Source organism: Chinchilla lanigera, unplaced genomic scaffold (assembly GCF_000276665.1).
Source record: "Chinchilla lanigera isolate Chin_1 unplaced genomic scaffold, ChiLan1.0 scaffold00112, whole genome shotgun sequence".
NCBI lineage: Eukaryota > Metazoa > Chordata > Mammalia > Rodentia > Chinchillidae > Chinchilla > Chinchilla lanigera.
Genome location: NW_004955513.1, coordinates 1,990,448 through 2,008,250, shown reverse-complemented (window position 1 = coordinate 2,008,250; position 17,803 = coordinate 1,990,448). Strand labels below are relative to the sequence as shown.

Genomic DNA, 17,803 nt, shown 5'->3' with positions numbered 1-17,803 from the left:
CACACTTTCCCAAATGGAATTAAGAAATCAAATGAAGCAGATATGAGACCCTGGATTATCTATGAATTTGTATTCCCCCTGCTTACGGGGAAAAGCTCCCCCTAAGCTAAAGGAAGGGAACGTGGGCTGTTTGTACCACTGCTGTGTTGACGCCCCGAGAAAGAGAAATACCACTGAATGGCGAGAAAATGGAATTCCAGTCACCTCTGGTGTTAAGGCCAAACTGGGCTTTGTCTTGGTGCTCATTCCCTCCTCGGATGTCCATGAGCAAATGGAATATAGTGACCTTGTCCACAGGAAGGACGGACCTCCCGCTCCTCCAGGGCCTGCTGGCCGAGCACCCGTTGGAAGGAGTGGACTGTGGTTGTATAGTATGTGTGTCTTTCTCAGGGGATGTGCTGAAATCCCAGCTCTGCGTTCTCTCTCTCCATCTCGGTCTCTGTCTGTCTGTCTGTCTCTTTCTCTCTCTCTCTTCCTTTACGCTATTGCTGTGTTATGCTTGAAGCACTATTAGTTATGTCTGTGCAGTTCTTAATTTCCTCTCCTCCTGGGGAATTTCCACTGTGCCAGGCGGCCAGGAAACAAAGGAGCTAAGGCTCTAAGGGTCACAAGAATGTCGGCTCAGCGCCCCACACAAATGTGGACTTCTCACTGTCCTCTGGGGCATGCTTTTCAGGTAAAGTTCATCTTTCCCATTTTATTTCATTGGTGTTAATGGGAAGACATTTGGAGATGGTTTGCTGTTTACTCAGTTACGCTAACTCATGTTGCCAGTTTTTTGGCGGCTCCAGCCAAGATCTCTCGACTCTGACAGCTTCTGCACTCTCCCTTTCCTCCTCTGATTACGCAGCCCAATCTGTCACCCGGACAACAGGGGCCTGTACCCTGCTGATGGCTTTCCACACACGGCAATAATGACTCTTGGCAGGCCGGGAAGGCGTCAGAGGCAAGTTTGCCATGTCCCTTCTCAGAGAGACGGCAGCCCCCTCTCCCTGTTAGTAAAAGCACTTTGTGAGGTTCTTGGGTAAATAAATGAGTCATTTTAATCCAACTGACAGGCTGGCACCTGAGCAAGCTGCCTTCCATCTGTACTCCTGGGTCTCATGGAGGCAGCCAGTTGTCAAGCCCAGGGCCTTCAAGGCCTTGCTGGGGAGTGTCTTTCAGAACTGACTTTAGTGATTCTTTTGCCCTAATTAGTAAAGGAATAGAGCTGGGCTGCTACAGCATGTAAATTCTGGGAGCAGGCAGAGGACCGAGCCTTTGTGAGTTCAGCAGGTCCCACTCCTGTTGATGAGTGCAACCGGCTGGGGCTCCTCTGGGGTCCTTTGCCCGGGGCACTGACGTGTGATGAGGGAAGAGGGAAGGGGCACTTAAATCACCACCATAACCACGTGAGCGGAACACTCGGATTTCGGGTCCTAGGGCACTTTCAACATACAGGGTCTCACCTGCTCTTCACAGCAGCCTCATAATGTGACAGGCAGTTTGCAGCCCTTGTGCAGGGGGCCACCAGGAGCTCAGAGCTGACTGGACTTGTCCAGACTGAGGCCAGGGTCTCTGCCTAGCCTGCTCCCTCCAGCACTGGCTCCTGCCCCTGCTCCTTAGTAGCCAAGACTGGGCACGAAGGGAGCACTGCACTTAAGCAGTGGCTGGCTTGAGTCTGGGTGAGAGAAAAGGGGACGGGGAGACAGCGCCCTGCCTGAGAGGAGTGGAGACCAGGGTCTCCAGGGTCCAGGGCTGGGCCCCCACATAGGGGGAAGGGCCTCACAGAGTCACCATGAGGCTGCTGGTGTCCCTTATCACTCAGTGTTTCCACTGTGTGGACTCAGTGAGTTTCACAAACGCCATGTGCTGCTTGAAAGTTTTATCTGTTTCCTGGTTGAATTTACTAAACCAAGGAGTGTTAAATTTCTTACAGAGCCTGTCTGTAAAGCTCAGGCATCTCATTGTCTACATGGGTCTCCTATGGCAGAGCACTTAAATAAAATAAATCGTTTCTCAACAAGAACTTAGCAGATTTAAGGACGCATCAGCTTTCCTAAAGACATGGACTGTGGGTGGCGTAGAAAGCCAGTCCCACCCACTTAGATAGAGTGCGCTCTAAATTGTGTTCTCAGAGCCACCAGCTCCCGGAGCCCGTGGGCTGTCCGAGACACTTCATGGGTGGCTGACACGGACTTCGCTCACCCACGTGCAGGTGCAGCCTAGCACCACTCACAGAAGACCAGGGTTCCCCTTCCCTGGTCCCCCTGGACGAATAATGTCGGGACAATTTCTGCTTAGTCCTGCCTTTGACCTTGGGGGTGCAGGGAGGGTGCTTCTTACCAAAACTTGGCCTAAGGTTATTTTTCAGAAAAGCTGTGGCTGTACAGATCCTTTAAGGTTACTTAAAGTAGTGGGGGAGGCTGCACTACAGAATTTCTCAACTCTTGAGTAGAAAGAAGGGACAGTAAACCCAGAAAACCATCCTTCACAGCCATCCGGTTAACTGTTGACACACATCAGAGGCATGGGTAGAATCCAGGGTCATAGTGAGACATGTTAGGAATATTCAGGGGTTTCAGTTTTACCTCCTGATTATTTATCATTATGAAGAAGAAAGGGGCCTTCCCTGTGGAAGCTGGTGTACACCCCTGCCTTCGGTAACTGAGCCTGGCGTCACCCCTCAGCGTAAGCCGCCAGTGTGTAGCCCTGGCACGTACCCCAGCCTAAGGTTGTGCTCTTGCCAGGATGCCAGGATACAGGTAGCCAAAGCTAGAGTGTGGGCACTTCCTCCAGACTCCTGGACTCTTCAAAACACTAAGGAAGTCATGAAAAGGCAGGGGTGCTGTTCCAGATTCAGGAAGTCTAAAAATACACACACACACACACACACACACACACACACACACACAAATAAAATAAATAAATAAAAAGATACACGTAGAGCGCTTGATCTATGATTCACTCCTGGATTGAGAAGGAAAAATAACTAGGAAAGACAGCCTAGATCAATTGGAGAAAATTTAATATGGACTGTTTATGAGAAAATAATGATCTTCAGTGTTAAATTTTTTTGTGGGCAGGGCCTTCCCAAGGAAGTCCTGGCCCTGCCCCAAGGCTTCACGTTGAGCTGCATTCCCAGCCAGCCCTTTTTATTTTTTGAGACAGGGTCTCTCTAAGTTAGTCTTCATGCCTCCCAGAGTGCTGGAGTACGACGATGCTCCACTATGCCTCCATTTTGGAAGTTTGATGGTGTAGTAGTTTCTTAGAGGAATATCCTTGGGCAGTGCGATCTGTTCTGGCCTTGGAACGATAAAGTGGGCCTGGATTTGTGCTTACTGCTGTTTCTTAGCTGAGTGTCGCTGCACAGTTTACTTGGCCTTTCTGAACCTTGGTTTCCTCATCTGTTAAATGGGGTTGATCAGCCAAGATAATGCAAGTAAAATGTTAAGTACAGCATCTGGTGTGAAGTAAGGCCTCAGAAAATAGTAACTGAGGGTAGTCTTACGACTGTTAATGCTGAAGTTGAGTTCTGAGTGCAAAGTATTGCTAAGGACTAGGAGATTCCGTTTTCTAGTCACTCTGCCAGACCAGGTTAAAAAAGAAAATAATTCTCCATTGCTCTGATAATTTTTCAGCTAAGTCTTTGGAGCAGTGTGCAGGTTCGGCTGCACTTTCATCTAGCGATCAGAGGGGACAGCAGTTTCCTTGGGCCTTCATGCTCTCCGAGCATCACAGGCCCAGGCTGCAGGAATACTGCAGTCTCTGCCGCAGGTCAGTGCCAGGAACCTGCCACCCACCCTTACCTTTGTTAGTCCACCTTGCTGGCAGATCTGGAAGGCTTAGGGTGATAATCCATGGATGCCTTTATCACAGTGGCTTTTCAGATGCAGTGTGAGTGGGTAAGACATGCTTCTCAGAGCTCTTACCTGAATCGCTGGCAGTTGCAGTGTGAGTCCTAGTGCTGAGTCCTTCTCTGAGTGACCTGGGTTGTGCAAGGGTTCTATCCCACTTGCCCCAAATCATAATTTTTAACCTTAATTACAGGCTTCCGAGGCTCCTTGAGCTGCCTGAAGTTCAGTGTGGAGTTGTGTGTGTGTGAGTGAACCCTCAGTTGTGTTAGATGATGAGTGTATCCATGGGCCCACCGCCACTCCAAGTTCACACACTCAGCCCTCACCATATTCTTTTTTATTTTGAAGGACGTTGCAGCTCGGGGCTTAGATCTCCCGCAAGTCACGTGGATTGTTCAGGTAATTTTTTAGTTGTTCAGGTGTGAGCTTGAGGCAGGAACATATGATCACGAGCAGATGCACTGGCTGTAAGTAGAATAATTATTATTACCCTCTTGGGTGTTGCCCTGGTAACCAGGCAGCAATCAGCCTTATCTGCACAATTCTCCTGACATCTTTTCTTAACCCAGCTCACCCACCACTACAGCACAAAAGCCAGGATGTGCAGTCACAGGAGGGAGGGAGGTGGCAGGTTTTCCTGTTCCCAGACTATTTCGTGTCACAAACCAAAGTTTCTACAGTCTGAAAATAACAGGAATTATCTGGGCCCCTGGGAGGCCTCATTGTGTCCAGAGGAGATGGCTCAGCAGTTCTGAGAGCCATGTCCAGCAACATTGACCTTCGGGGAGCAATTAAGTTCCTGACAGCATCTTACACATACCTCTAGCCTTAGACACTTTGCCAGAGGGTACAGGTGTTAGCACTTTAGTGAGTTTCATTTTGTTTTATCTTTTCACTAGTGTGCAGAATGGTATTTTTAAGCCCTTCTTTGTGGGGCTGGAGGACACGTGTCCTGTTTACATGAGTCATGGTTTATTCACATTTAGTGCAATTGCATGCCTGTCTCCAGCTAGGAAATCTGAGCTGCTTGTCACGGATGATCACTTTAGGACTAGACGCATTGTGTCTTCTTTTCTGCCAGCCACAGAGGAGTGGATGGGAGATGAGAAGGCCAGGATCATTGTAATGTGCTGGAGGCTGGGCACAAAACTGATCATGGAGAGCCTTGCCCTGGGACTGTCCATTTGTGGACCACGCCCAGCTTCCCGTATAGTATATTCACCTTGGCCCACTGATCTTTGATCCTTGTGGCAGTGGAGGAAAAAAAAAACAAAATATAGAGTTGTTTGATGAAGACAGTATTACTGCCAAGGTAACACAGCATTTTATGTTACCCATGCTCGGCTGAGCTGGGTTCTACCTTCTCTTTGAGTCAGGAATGGGCTCCTGGGAGCAGGAGCTGGTCTGCACCTGCAGGGAGCCAGCCAGGCACCGCCCTGTGTCTCCAGCAGCAAAGGGGTGGTGGGGGCAGCAGCAGAGGCAGCTCTGCCAGCACAGTGCACTGTCCTCTGTTACCTGGCCCCTGCTGCTCTGTCTACCGAGAAATAGGCCAAGGTCATGCGGTCATCTCAGAGAGATCTGCCCTGCCTGCCTGCATTTTCACCTTGCAGTCACCTCGATGAAAAGATGCAAATAGGAAAATGCAGAGACCTGTGGAGAAGTAAAATTAAAAAGGAGATATTGGGCTGAGGTGACGTCTCGTTTATCTGAAACTTGGCCACCGTTCACATCTGCGTGTCAGCCTTGTTACTCCAGTGAAGCCAGGAGTTGCAGGGTTGAGTGACTTCTCCCTGTGATTGTGTTAGAGTAACCACAGCACCAAGGCCTAATTCTTGGGGTACCTGGAGGCAGGTGCGGGGTATTGCACTTCCAATTAATGGCAATCCCTTGATCTTGAATGCCTTCGTTTTTGTTACCCTCTTTAGTACAATGCTCCGTCTTCACCTGCGGAATACATCCACCGGATTGGAAGGACTGCCCGGATTGGCTGCCATGGGAGCAGCCTGCTCATTTTGGCGCCTTCGGAGGCAGAATATGTCAACTCGTTGGCTTCTCACAAAATCAAGTGAGTCAGAAACCTGATCGGGGTTTCGGCTGATCTCGCCTAATTAACTTTCCATCACTTCTCGTAGTGGCTGGGCCTTGTAAGCTGCCGAAGAGCCATTAACCCTTGTGATCCTAAATGAGTCCCGGAATAGCCAGTGGCAAAAACTGAAACCCTTAATGCCTTGACAGTTTTCATTGGGTTGCCAGATGAAGTCAGGACAATCTGTTGCGCTTCATTTTTTCTTTGAGATTAAGGTCTGTGATTCATTTTCCTTACTCTAAAAAGTAAGAATGCACAACCCTTACAGCCAGCTTTTCAAACAGTTTTTATTCACCGTTTTTATTTCTTGCAGTTAAACATCTCAAAAGTTCAAAGTTGCTTGGTCTTCTTTAAAAAACAATGCTTTTTTTGTTTTGTTTTGTTTTGTTTTTAAAACAATGCGTTTTACACATCACCCTAGTCCCTTCCCCCAGGAAAATAGGCGCAGGGCGGGAGGGGGTGGGGAAGGTAGGAGGGAGATTTCAAGCATTGTGATGGCACCCTGACTACGCACGCAGGACTTTGCAGCTGTCCTCTGTGTTGGCAGTGTCGCGTGGCAAAGCTCAGAGGCCAGCCCTGGCTGCAGGTTCCGTGGGAATGGCAGGGAAATGATTTGCCTGGGCCCCAGAGCTGGGTTTGTTGTATTTTCCTTGAAGTCTCTGGCACCTAAAGTAGCAGGGTCTCATAATAGGATAAAATTCTAAAGGCATACAGTTTTTCAAACATGAACTGTGAAGGGTTTCTTCTGCTCTGACATAGCACAGTGATGGATATAAGTATTTTTGGAAGCGAGGGAAGAGCCGCTTGTCTGCCTGGGCAGTGGGACCTGCCCCGCCCAGCAGCACCCTCAGCTGCTCAGTGCTGCTAAGAGCCTGCACTGTGCTCCCAGGTATGGTGGTCTCATTCTGGGTTTTTTCCTGCCCTCTTCTCAGTTTTATCTAAAAAGATTACAAAGTTCCCCTACCCCCTGATGTGGGGCCTGGTCCAGGGCCGGCAGACCAAGGCCACCACTCTCCATCGTGTATGTGCCCCAGCCATTGGTGCCGCATTTCCTGTCCCACGGAGCTCCTGTCTGTGGCTGCAGGATCATCAGACTGCCTAGGGTCATCAACATGGACATTCGTCAACTAAGGCTCTTTACACAACACACCCGCTTCCTTTGACATGGGAGAAGGCAGGCGCCCGCTCCTGATGATTGTGCCAGATGGCCCAGGATGTAGTTTGGGTTTTCCTTTTGTTTAACCCGTTCCTTGATACAGTCTATTGATTGAAAGAATAATCTTTGTTTCAGGACGATGTACATATTTTCTCTTATTAAGGAAATCTCGTGTCTTTTAGTCACTCAGTACTCCCACCCCCTCCCAGAGGTGCCACTCCCTGCAATCCATGTCCCCAGGGGTGAGGCTTCCTCTTTGCCACCCTTTCAGCAGGGCCTGCACCTCCCAGGCGGGTGGGCTGGGGAAGTCCTAGTTGAGTAGAAATAAAGCCCACTGCCAGAACAGGCCCTCTCTTCTCCTCTCCCCCTCTCCCGCAGCTGGGGGCGTCCCAGCACTGGAGCTTTTTCGCTGGTCACAGGATATATATTGTACGGAGGTGTTCTGAGAACACTGGTGGGCCCACAGTAGGTTCAGCACCACCCCTTTGCAGCTTACTGGTCTCTCTGTGGCATCTCTTCCTCTTCTGCCAGCTTAGACCTGCGGGCTCCCGTTGACCCGTGCTGGCACTGGGTGCTCAGTACAGGGCCACCATTAGAGGTCAGATGATTGGTGCCAGGGTCCACAGGTCGGGTGCCGCTGTCTCTGTGTTGCCCTTTTCTTTCATAAACATACTCAAGGCAGTTGCTATGAAGGACTCAGACGTGAAGCTAAAACTGAGAAAGGAGAACAGTGGTTATCACAGACAAGAATTACTAGTGAGCCAGGTCTGTTTTAAGGACATGCCAAGCACAGGCGACCTCTGTGGTGTTCTCATTTGTGAAAACACTGCTGGCCGGCATTCGGGTGAGACTCAACATGAGGCTCACACACAGAGGCACTAGGCCGTCTGGAGCTGAGGGCTTGGGGAGGACCTTGAGAAGGACGGCAGTGGGTAAGTGTCAGACAGAGGAGAGCTGGGGCTTTAGTGGAGAGGATGCAGGGTGGGCCGAACCTTCTGGCGAGGAGCGGAAGCTCCTGTGTGAGCCCCTTGCTGCTGTCTGCCGAGAACCCAGCTGCTCAGGGCCTGGGGCCTGGCCTGCCTTGTGGTAGATGGAATCAGCCTGGAGGGACACTGCAGTCTGGGTTGCTACAGGTACGGCCGTGCGTTACACTTGCCGGTTTCTGTTTGAGGAGAGGCTGTAATAGGGGCTATCAATGGACACACTGTTTCCTTGACTTAATACAAAATCAAATCAAATCCAGTAAGAACTAGTTGCAGACTGAACACTTTCGGAGCCCAAACAGTGCACTCTGAATATGAAGAGAAGGAGGCAGCCTGTGTCTGTGCCTGAGAACACGAGACCCAGCCGCAGGGTGCTGGCTGCCTGGTGAACTGCAGGGAAGATCTGGAAAGGCAGGCAGCGGCTCTCGGCGGCGAGAGTGCCGTGCCTGGCCTCTTGTGTGGCAGGGTGGGGCTCACTCTGACAACTCAGTTTAGAGACTGGGCAAGGGGCAGGCTCGCTGGGCCAGCGCCGCCTCAGGCTAAGGGGACTCGGAACTTCGGAACTTCGCTTCCGCGTCCGTTTGACTTCTTTGTATTTGCTAAAACCTTAACTTTGTAAGACCCCGTTAAATGCATTGCTAATGAAAGTCATCATTGGTTCATTAAAATGGAAATACCTCATCAGAATGTGCATGTCTTAGATTAGGCCTGAGACAGTCCGAAGCACTTATTTATTTTTCTCTCTCTTCCTAGCAAGGTGGGTTGATTCAGATCTGTTGATAGGACTGTTAATATTCCCAGTAGATTGTTTTATTCCTGAGAAGGAGTGATCCTTAGAAATAGGAAGGAGGCCCTTTTAAACTATACCTCATCCCAGTCTGCTCGGCTCCTGTCCCTGTCGGATGTGGCCCGGCGTTGAGCCGTGCGTGCGACACTACGCCCTTCTGTGGCCTGTCTAGTTTTTGTATCCCTGGCTGTGAATCGTCATCCTTTTTTTCTCTCTGTGTCAAGATTTCACTCCAAGTCCCTTTATTTCTTTTTCATGCATATTTTCACTCTTTTTTTTTTTTTTCTCAAGAGAAAAGGTGATGAACAGAAGCAGATGAGATAGAGAAAAAGGTAGGACAGGCTGTGTTCCCCTGTCGGTTCCGAGGATCCCCTCTCTGAGGAAAATGTCCCCCAGCAGTGTGCTGGCTCTGGTGCTCACCCCTCAGGCCACTCTGCTGTGGTCGCCTCTCGCCGCCACCACTACTGTGAGAGAAGGCCGTGCTCCTCCACAGGGCTGGGAAGTGGCAGCAGAGGAGGCTGCGGGTGGAGGCGGGTGGTGGTGGGAGGTGACACAGCTCAGGTAAGTGGCTGCCATACGTGGCATTTTCATTCACAGCCTTGTCACAGTAACCTTTGGGGAAAGGGAGAGAATTGTCTGCTCCCACGTAGGAGGTTGCCACTCGTGTTCTAATTTGCTGTTACATTTTCAAAGAAAAAAACCATGCAACAAAATCACTTGTCTTTTTATGATCTGCTTTTCCCCCCAGCACGCTTTCTGCCCCTTGCTTTCTCCCGGAAGTATCGTTTCCGCAGTTCGTATTTCCTCCCGCCTCGACTGTGTGGGTCGGTGTCTGTCCTGCACTGTGGCCTTCCAGTCAGCACTGTGGTGTTTGTGTCCCAGACTCCTCGAGGGGCAGGCCCACTCTCTTGTTCTGCCGCCTTATGGTTTCTGCTCCTGAGGGAAGCCCAAGTTCTGGCTTCCACAGTGTGCACATAGTTACAGATTTATTGGTGATCTTTTGGTCACTGTCACTAAACCATCAAGAGGGAAGAGTAGTGAAGATTCTCTAGGGTAGAAGAAAAAAGCCAGAGGTCGCTTCACTGAGGTGTCTGCCACAATAGCTAAGGAGCAGTGGCCACCTTCTTTCTTCCTTAAGTATAAGGTAAACAAACTATCTGAAATGTTAGCATCAGCTCAAGTCAAAGTAGTGTACCAGTAAACAAGTCTACTTCTTTTGGACTCAAGATTTATTGAGAAATAATGACATGCTGCATGTTGTGACACATGCCTGTGGTCCATGCGAGGCTGAGTCAGGAGGATTGCAGGTTCAAGGCCCATCTGGGCAACTTACCGAGGCCATGCCTCAAAATAAAAAACGCTAGAGGTATAGCTCAGTGCGAAAGCTCTGTGTTCAATCCTCAGCACCACAAGGAAGGGAGTGAGGGAGGGGAAGGGAAGAAAGATCTGATCCCTAAAAGAGAAAATCTAAACCTAACCTATTTTAAATTCATCGGGGGGAAACTGTCAGAACTATCACCTGATCTGTCCCTGAGATACAGAGACCCCTGTTTGTCTAATGAGCTTGAGAATGGGCCAGTTGTGTGCATCATGATGTGGGTGTTTTTGAAGAGTAAAAAGTTTATTTTGATATGCCCTACCCTTTACAGCATTTCTGAGATTAAGATGGAGGAGATTCTGTCCATTCTGGCGCGGGATGATTGTTTTAAAGTGAGGCGGAAGGAAAATCGGGTAAGTTTTATTTTTTATTGTGGTTGCTGCTAACAGCAGTGCCTTACATTTCTTGACCTGGGATGGCAGGACTTTGTATATGGGTGAATTAATTTGTGTCCTTAAATGCTTATTTTAAGGACCATGATGAGGTCACTGTGAATGTGTTTTTGCTTTGCCTTGCCTTGCCTTGCTTTGGAATGTGTTTGTTGGTCTCATCCAGTTAGTAGGCTTCATTCCATTCTGGGAGTCTGCCAGACTGCAACAGCCTACTCAGAAAGGGGACTAGCCAGAACACGCATCTCTGGGGGTTCTCCCCAGATCACCCACAATGCTACTGCCCGGACTCATCCATCCAAAACAGCATGGGGGAAAAATACCTGTGTGTCTCCTGTCAGACACACTTGGTCCACCCACTGCTCTATGTGCACGTGCTGTCCACACAGAAAGCGTGACATTGAGGTCATTAAGAAGCATTGCTCTCATCTGTGCTGTTGCCTGTGGATACGCTGAGCCATCGCACAGCCCTGAGTACCTTTTGCCACTGCTTTTCTAAGCCTCACTGCTGCCGGGCAGCCGTCTCCCCAAGGCTGCCGCCCATTACTCAGTGTATCGCGCTCGTGTGCATGGGTAGAGTGCTGTTGTGTGTAATTTTGTCTATCAAATATTAATTGCTTGGATATTTGACTTTGTTTTCTGGTGCCTGAGGATAAAGTGGGAAATCAGAGCCAAATAGATCAAACTTAGGAGTTTCTTTTATGCTTTAGTATGTGCCTTTATTTGGATCAATAGTCTCCCTAAGGCTGGGACTAGATTTGACTGACCCTGACTTAAGTTCTGTTCTTCTAGAGAGTAGTTAAGTAAAAGAATCTAGTCCAGGAAGGAAGCAGCCCTAACATCCCACTGAGCCCCAGTAACTCCGTAAGATGGGTACTGCCCCTGTGTAGCAGTGAGAAAGCTGAGAAGGGCAGAGGAGCTTGCCCCAAGTTGTCCTTCCGAGACTCCAAGTCAGCAGTGTGGGTTCAGAGCACATGCGCTTCACTCCACACCCCTGTGCTTCTGTTGCAGTTAACTCTGCCAAGAACCTGAAACTGAATTCTTTCCCCCCTGTGCTGGACATTGAACCCAGGGCATCCACCACTCAAGCTGGGCAAGCACTCAGTCACTGAGCCATACCACTAGCCCCTGAATTGCTTTTTAAATTAGGTGTTAGCCATTTTTATGGAAGTAAGATTTGGCCAGTAAATGATACCACAACAACAATCCACAAAAAGCTTACTCAGTTGAACCTGGGTGTGGTGGCATATACCTGTAACCCCGGCTACTTGGGAGGGTGAGGCAGGAGGATCTCAACTTTGGGACCAGCCTGGACAACTTGGTGAGATCTTGTCTCAAAGTGAAAAATAAAAAGGGCTGGGAATGCAGCTCAGTGTACTGTTTGCCCAGTGTGCGCAAGCCGCTGGGTTCTATCCCTGGTACTACAACCACCACCAAAAAAAGGCTCAGCTGACCAAATCATTATACATGGCCTTTCACCTACAAGACCCCAGCCACACTAGATTTTGACCATCCGAGGGAATTGACTAGGGAGCTGACTGGTCCCCAAATGGATGGTCATTGGTCTTGGCCGCCTCTGTCCTTCTGGGACTATTACAAATTCTAGTTTAGGGTATTGCATGTACGTGAACGTCCCTGTGATACTTCATTATGGCTCTGTGGGATCAGCAGGGAGCTGAAGGGCAGGGCCTGAGGTCAGATTCCTCATCTGTCACCAGCTATGAGCCTTTGGGCATGTCCCGGACTCCTAATAAGCTGCAGTTTCCTCGTATGTAAAATTGAGATGGTGATGGTGCTCTTGTAAGAAACTGGAGGGTTGTTTGGAAAACGGTCCTGAAGCCCCAGGTATAGTGTAAGGCATAGCACCAAATGATCTACACTTTTATTATTGTCATTGTCATCACGAGTTTGTAGCAGATGTGTAATCAAAGCCCAGACTCAGTGACACAGGTCCCAGTGCCATTCTTTATAGTATCTTAATAAGTAGAACATTAGCATCTGCCTGCTCTCCAGAAATAAGAGCCAGCGAGAAAATTACAAACTGAGATAGTATAAGTTGGATCAAACTTAGTCTCATGTATAGTGTTTCTGGGACCAGCTTTGGTTTCAGTCTTTATCCCTGAACACAGACCTTCCTCTCCAGGGAGGCAGTCATTGTATCCGTCTGCCACGGGCCCTCCTGAAAGACACATCCCCAAGGGAGGCACAGAGCAGCTGCATTTCCCTCTGCCCTTTCAGCAAAAAAATGGGCCACGTCATTTTTTTGAACATCTGCCCTTCTGTGGCCTTGCAGCACCAATTCTTCTCTTAAGCCCTTTCCCTGGCTGGAGGCCAGCGTCGGAGACCTCCTGAGTCTCGAGGAGCCATCTGAGGTCCTGTGGAAAAGCCAGGCCCGGAGTCAGCAGACCTGCATGTGTGTCCTCGCTCACAGCTGGTAGCTCTCAGGCCTTGGGCACGTTTCCTTCCTCGCACCTGGAAAGTGAGAACAAGGGTGCCCTCCAAACAATTGCCGTGGGGTTGGAATAAAGAGGCAGGACGTGCTCAGTGTGCTTCTGAGCCGCACCAGTTCCTAAGGCCAGAAACTGTCTTGTGGTCTCCTCCCAAGCACCTGCCTTGGTGGATGGAGGGAGTTGAATGCTTTGGTAGTTTTAAGATTTGGTGGTCTTGCTTTTGAAAAGGAGAGACGTGCTAAGCAAGTTTGGGCTTTCACTGACAAGACACAGTGGGTAACTTGGAAAAGGAAATTAGTCTTCCTGGGTTCTTGATATCATGCTGATGCAGACCAGGCTTGTAGGACCAAATTTAATTTCCATTCAAAGGAAAAGGAACGGGGCTGGGGATTTAGCTCAGCGGCAAAGCACCTGCCTGGCAAGCACAAGGTTGTGAGTTCAATTCCTGGTACTGGAAGAAAAACAAAACAAAACAAAGGAAAAAGAACAACTGGACTGTATTACTAATAGCATAGATCCATAGCCTGAGAGTATTTGATATGTACAATCTGTATCAGTGGTGAAGAGAATGAAGTGGGTACTGGATCCGACTTCTGATTCTGCTTTGGATAAGAAATACACTCTGTCCTGACTGGTCTTCTCATCTGAGCAGTTCTCGGGCAGGTGCCCGAATGCCAGGCATACAAATGTGGGCTCCCTGGCTGAGCCCTCTTCTTCACCCAGCTTGACTGAAGTCCATGGTAAAACGTCCCTTTGGCACATACAGTTTTGGGCTTCTGTGAACAGAAAGAAAGTGAGTGAAGCATCTGTAAAATGTATATTTCATATTTAGGTATATGAAATATATATAGCTATGTCTAGGTGTGCGCGTTCACCCACCTACAAAGAGAATAAATCTGATCTTTCAACTTTACTGAGAGGCACTCAGAAGGTTCTGCGAACTATGAGGTAAAGCTTAGCATAGCAGGAAAGTGATTAAAACAAAATCCTTCCATTTAGTTAAAAAACAGCTTGGAAGTTGGTGATATCCCCGTACCCCTCCCCCCTCCCTCTCCCTCCCTCTCTCCCTCTCTTCCTCTCTCTCTCCCTCTCCCTCCCTCCCTCCCCCACCATGGCACCACCAAAACTTCTTCGGCTGAGATCATCCAGCTTGAGCCTGGTTAGCTCAGGCGCATCTGTTGCTTCTCTGTAGGTGTGAAGTTTTCGTCATCAGAGCATGCACACACCCAACATGTTTTTCCTGCGAGTTTTTTCATCCCATGAGATGCACCTGTAAACTCATCCTAACAAAGAAACTGTCACTGGCGTTGTGAGGTGTTAAAATCAGATCAGAGCCCCTGGCTCATCCTTTCTGATGGTCTGTCCTTTCTAAGATCGGTAGGGGGTTAGAGGCAGAGGCGCACCAGTGCAGAGAGAGGCGGTTGGAAGTGTGGTTTTCTCAACTACCCGTGGCCGACTAGTTGCAGGTTAGCTTCGTTAACCAGTAGTGAACCTGAGTCTGTGAGGTGGGAACGGCAGGCTGCCAGGTGTGCTGGCGCCCTCGGGGCTTTGACCCGAGCTCATTACGGGAGCTTTTACCTGTCTGGGGCTGAGGTGGTGCTGCTGAGCTCTGCCCCTCCGTCTTCAGTTTAAATTTAGACTGCCCTCCCCAGGAGACACGGGAAAAGACCTGGCTCACTCTCAAGAGGGGCAATCTTAAAGAAAGGCCCCTGTGAGTGGGGTGGGGAGAAGATGATGTGCTTTTTACTCAGTATGTTTTGTTTTCTGTCATTAACTTTTCCTTATATTTTACTAAAACTGACCTTATCATTTCAAACATGGAAATCTAGTTTTATCATTTCTTCCTACATATTTTACTTGTATATAGACTTGTATTATAAATATGGTAGGTTTTTGGGGGGGTTGGGAAGAAAAGATGCCTCATTTTGAAACCTAAAGGGGGGAATAAGAAAAGCCCTTTGTAATATATTGCCATATTATCACTAAATCCCCTGACAGTTGTGACACAGAAGCAAGTCACCTGTCACTTAAGCTTGAGGTCTCTTTAATTTTCTCCTGGAATTCGCACCAGGCTGTCTTTAATTTGAGGCCTTTATTGGAATTCTGAAACCTCTCTGCCTCCCTGGCTCTCAGATCTATTCTGAGAGCTGTTACAGAATGTATACAATAACCAACAGAGGGATTCGGAGAGGGCTGCAGCTCTGTTTATTTAACACTCTAGAGGGATTTTTGTGCTTATTCGGTCCTGGCTGCCCGGCTTTCAATATCGCTTTGACAACCATTCTGCCCTTCTCATTAATTTTAAACAGTTAAAACACAGGAAAAAGAGGAAAAAGTTTTCATTATTAAAGTGCTTTACTTTTTAATAACAGAGGATTCTGTCCGCCAGGGGAAAGGGCATCCTCACTAATTTCACATTCATATTAAAAAAAAATGCAGGCAAGGTGACAGTTGTGCTGCTGAGATGGCTGAACGAAAGGAGGGCAGTGGAGAAAGTTTGCATCTCGCATCAGTTAAGAGGGTGAAAAACCCTTGTTAATGACAACAGCAAACGTCCACTTTGGTAGCACAGCTCCTGAGCGACTTTTCTCTTGACATTTCAGTGGATAGAACCCTTAGGGGGACCGTGTGCTGTGAAGTCAGCTCGACTCTCATCAGCCAAACAGGTAGCAGGGTTGGTTTTCAGGCTGTGAAGTCTCTGTTAATGCAGAAACAACGCTGATCCAAAGAACAGCACCTCTGCTTCTCCCCTTGGCTCCTCCTCTCCGGCCTAACAGTGAAGGGGACGGGCGTCTAGGTCCGGTCAGACGTCAGCGCTCGGCCCGTCCTCTGGAGGCGGCGGGGTGGCCTGGGTCCTGCGCCTATTGGCCCCAGTGGCCTGCGTCGGGCTGGGGTGGGCAGAGTAGAGGTGAAGGGGTACCACTCACATCGTCAGCATTATTTGGCCAGTTGGGCTGGGGATCGGTATTCTTTTCTATCTCATATAGGAAACATAGGCACTTTTTTAAAATACAAGAAACAAAAATCTCTACATTTGAGGGAATCTTTTCTAGGGGCTACTAAAAGGTAAAAAGAAAATGATTTATATTTTATTAGCATTTTCCATCTGCAGAGTTGTTGTCACTGCATAGATCCAGGCAGTCTTTGAATGCAGCTTGCTGGAAAAGCCCATTCTTTAATAGTTCCTGGAAACTCAGCTTGCTGGTTAAGGGCTTAAAGAGCAAATCCAAAACATTGCCAGTCAGCCGCTGTAGTAGCTGAGGACGAACACTGAAATTCAAGCGTGGGAAGAACTCTTTGAGGCTGAATTTGGCTCAGGTCACTAGAACAGTCTGGAAGAGGAATTGTCCTTGCCCACTGGGGAGTGCAAGGGAAAGGAGAGAAAATTTGTGAGAGATACAGATTTTTTGGAAAACAGTTTGTGTTCACTGGTCTAAATGCCTGAATTAGACTCGGTAAATTTCAAGTGTTTTCAGTGGTCTTTCCTTTTGAACATGTGATAAGAGGTCACGAAGAAAAGTAAGTAAATAAACAAACAGGCCTAGTCTGCTCTCTCACAAAGCCATCCTCATCTTTGCTTGACTTTAACATCTTTATAGCTCCCTTTTTTCCCTAGTAATATTGAAAGGATTACCCTCGTTGGCCCCTAGGTGGTTACTGTGTGATTTTACTGTTATTAAATCTATTATAAACTGCTTCATTATTCCTGACTTCGACTCTGTCTCTCCTTTAATCCTTCCGTCACCCTCCCAGAAATCCCATGCTGTTGGCCCCCAGGAAATCCGAGAGCGAGCCACGGTCTTACAGACCGTATTTGAAGATTACGTGCACTCCAACGAGAGGACGGTCTCCTGGGCCAAAAAAGGTCAGTTGATTCCTTAGGTGATTGTGGAACAGAGCACCCAGCAGGGTGCAGCCCCCACCCTCACCTCACACCCCACACACGCCGAAAGGCCAACCAGCGAACTCTGCCCGCCAAGCAAAAGCCTTCAGTCTCTATAATTCTGCAGGGTTTGGAAGCAGACATGGTAGGCTTTAAAGTGATATTAAATGTTAATTTCATCCTTCCCCTTCTTGTGCACAAATGGGGCTTTATCTTGGCTTACATCAGGACTAGAGCTTTGACCCACCAGCTTGGATCTGGGAGATCTATGTTTCTGTCTTGGAGGGCCAGGTAGAAGAGGCATGACACATCAGTAGAGGTAGTTGCAGAAATGCAAATTAGAGATGAAGGTAGGGCCTGGAAGTATTACACCTAAGCGGTTCCTATTTGAAGAAACAATGAAAAATGAAAGTAATGTTGAGGAAGGGCCATTGACCACAAACCCAATTCCTAATAAATGTATAGAAGAGTTAGGTATCGACTCGGTATTCAGACCCTTTTAGGATAAATTGGCCCCTGGAATCCAGACATTAGGCGTGGACGGCACAGTTCAGCTTGGACGATGGAGCAATGTGGGAGGGGGTAGCGGGAGCTTCGGCAAGCAGGTGCCCTGTCTTGGTGCAGCGCCCTAGCTGGGACTGAGCCCAGGGTAACGAGGCCCGCCCCAGGTGGAGGACCTCAGTTCTTTCTGTTAGTTACCTGCTCTTTTGAGAAGAACGCAAGATACTTAGTGGTAGGACTGTGTGTCATCCTTCCTTTTTCTCAGAAGTCGTATTTTCAGCCATTCTCTCAAAAGTAGTCACTGAGCAGGTACTGTTCCTACGATGGGCATAGCAGCCGCAGTGAACATGACAA

At 48.6% G+C, this 17,803-nt stretch overlaps 1 protein-coding gene across 1 annotated transcript in view; it reads left to right on the top strand.

The window, feature by feature from the left end:
• The window catches only part of Ddx31 (DEAD (Asp-Glu-Ala-Asp) box polypeptide 31), a gene marked incomplete at its 5' end in the record, with an annotated part of 66,187 nt that overhangs the window by 28,322 nt on the left and 20,062 nt on the right, over nt 1–17,803 (top strand). The window contains 4 exon segments of the mRNA XM_005408640.2: nt 4,185–4,235; nt 5,762–5,901; nt 10,498–10,579; nt 16,819–16,930. Of these exon segments, the coding sequence (XP_005408697.2) occupies nt 4,185–4,235; nt 5,762–5,901; nt 10,498–10,579; nt 16,819–16,930 (385 nt within the window).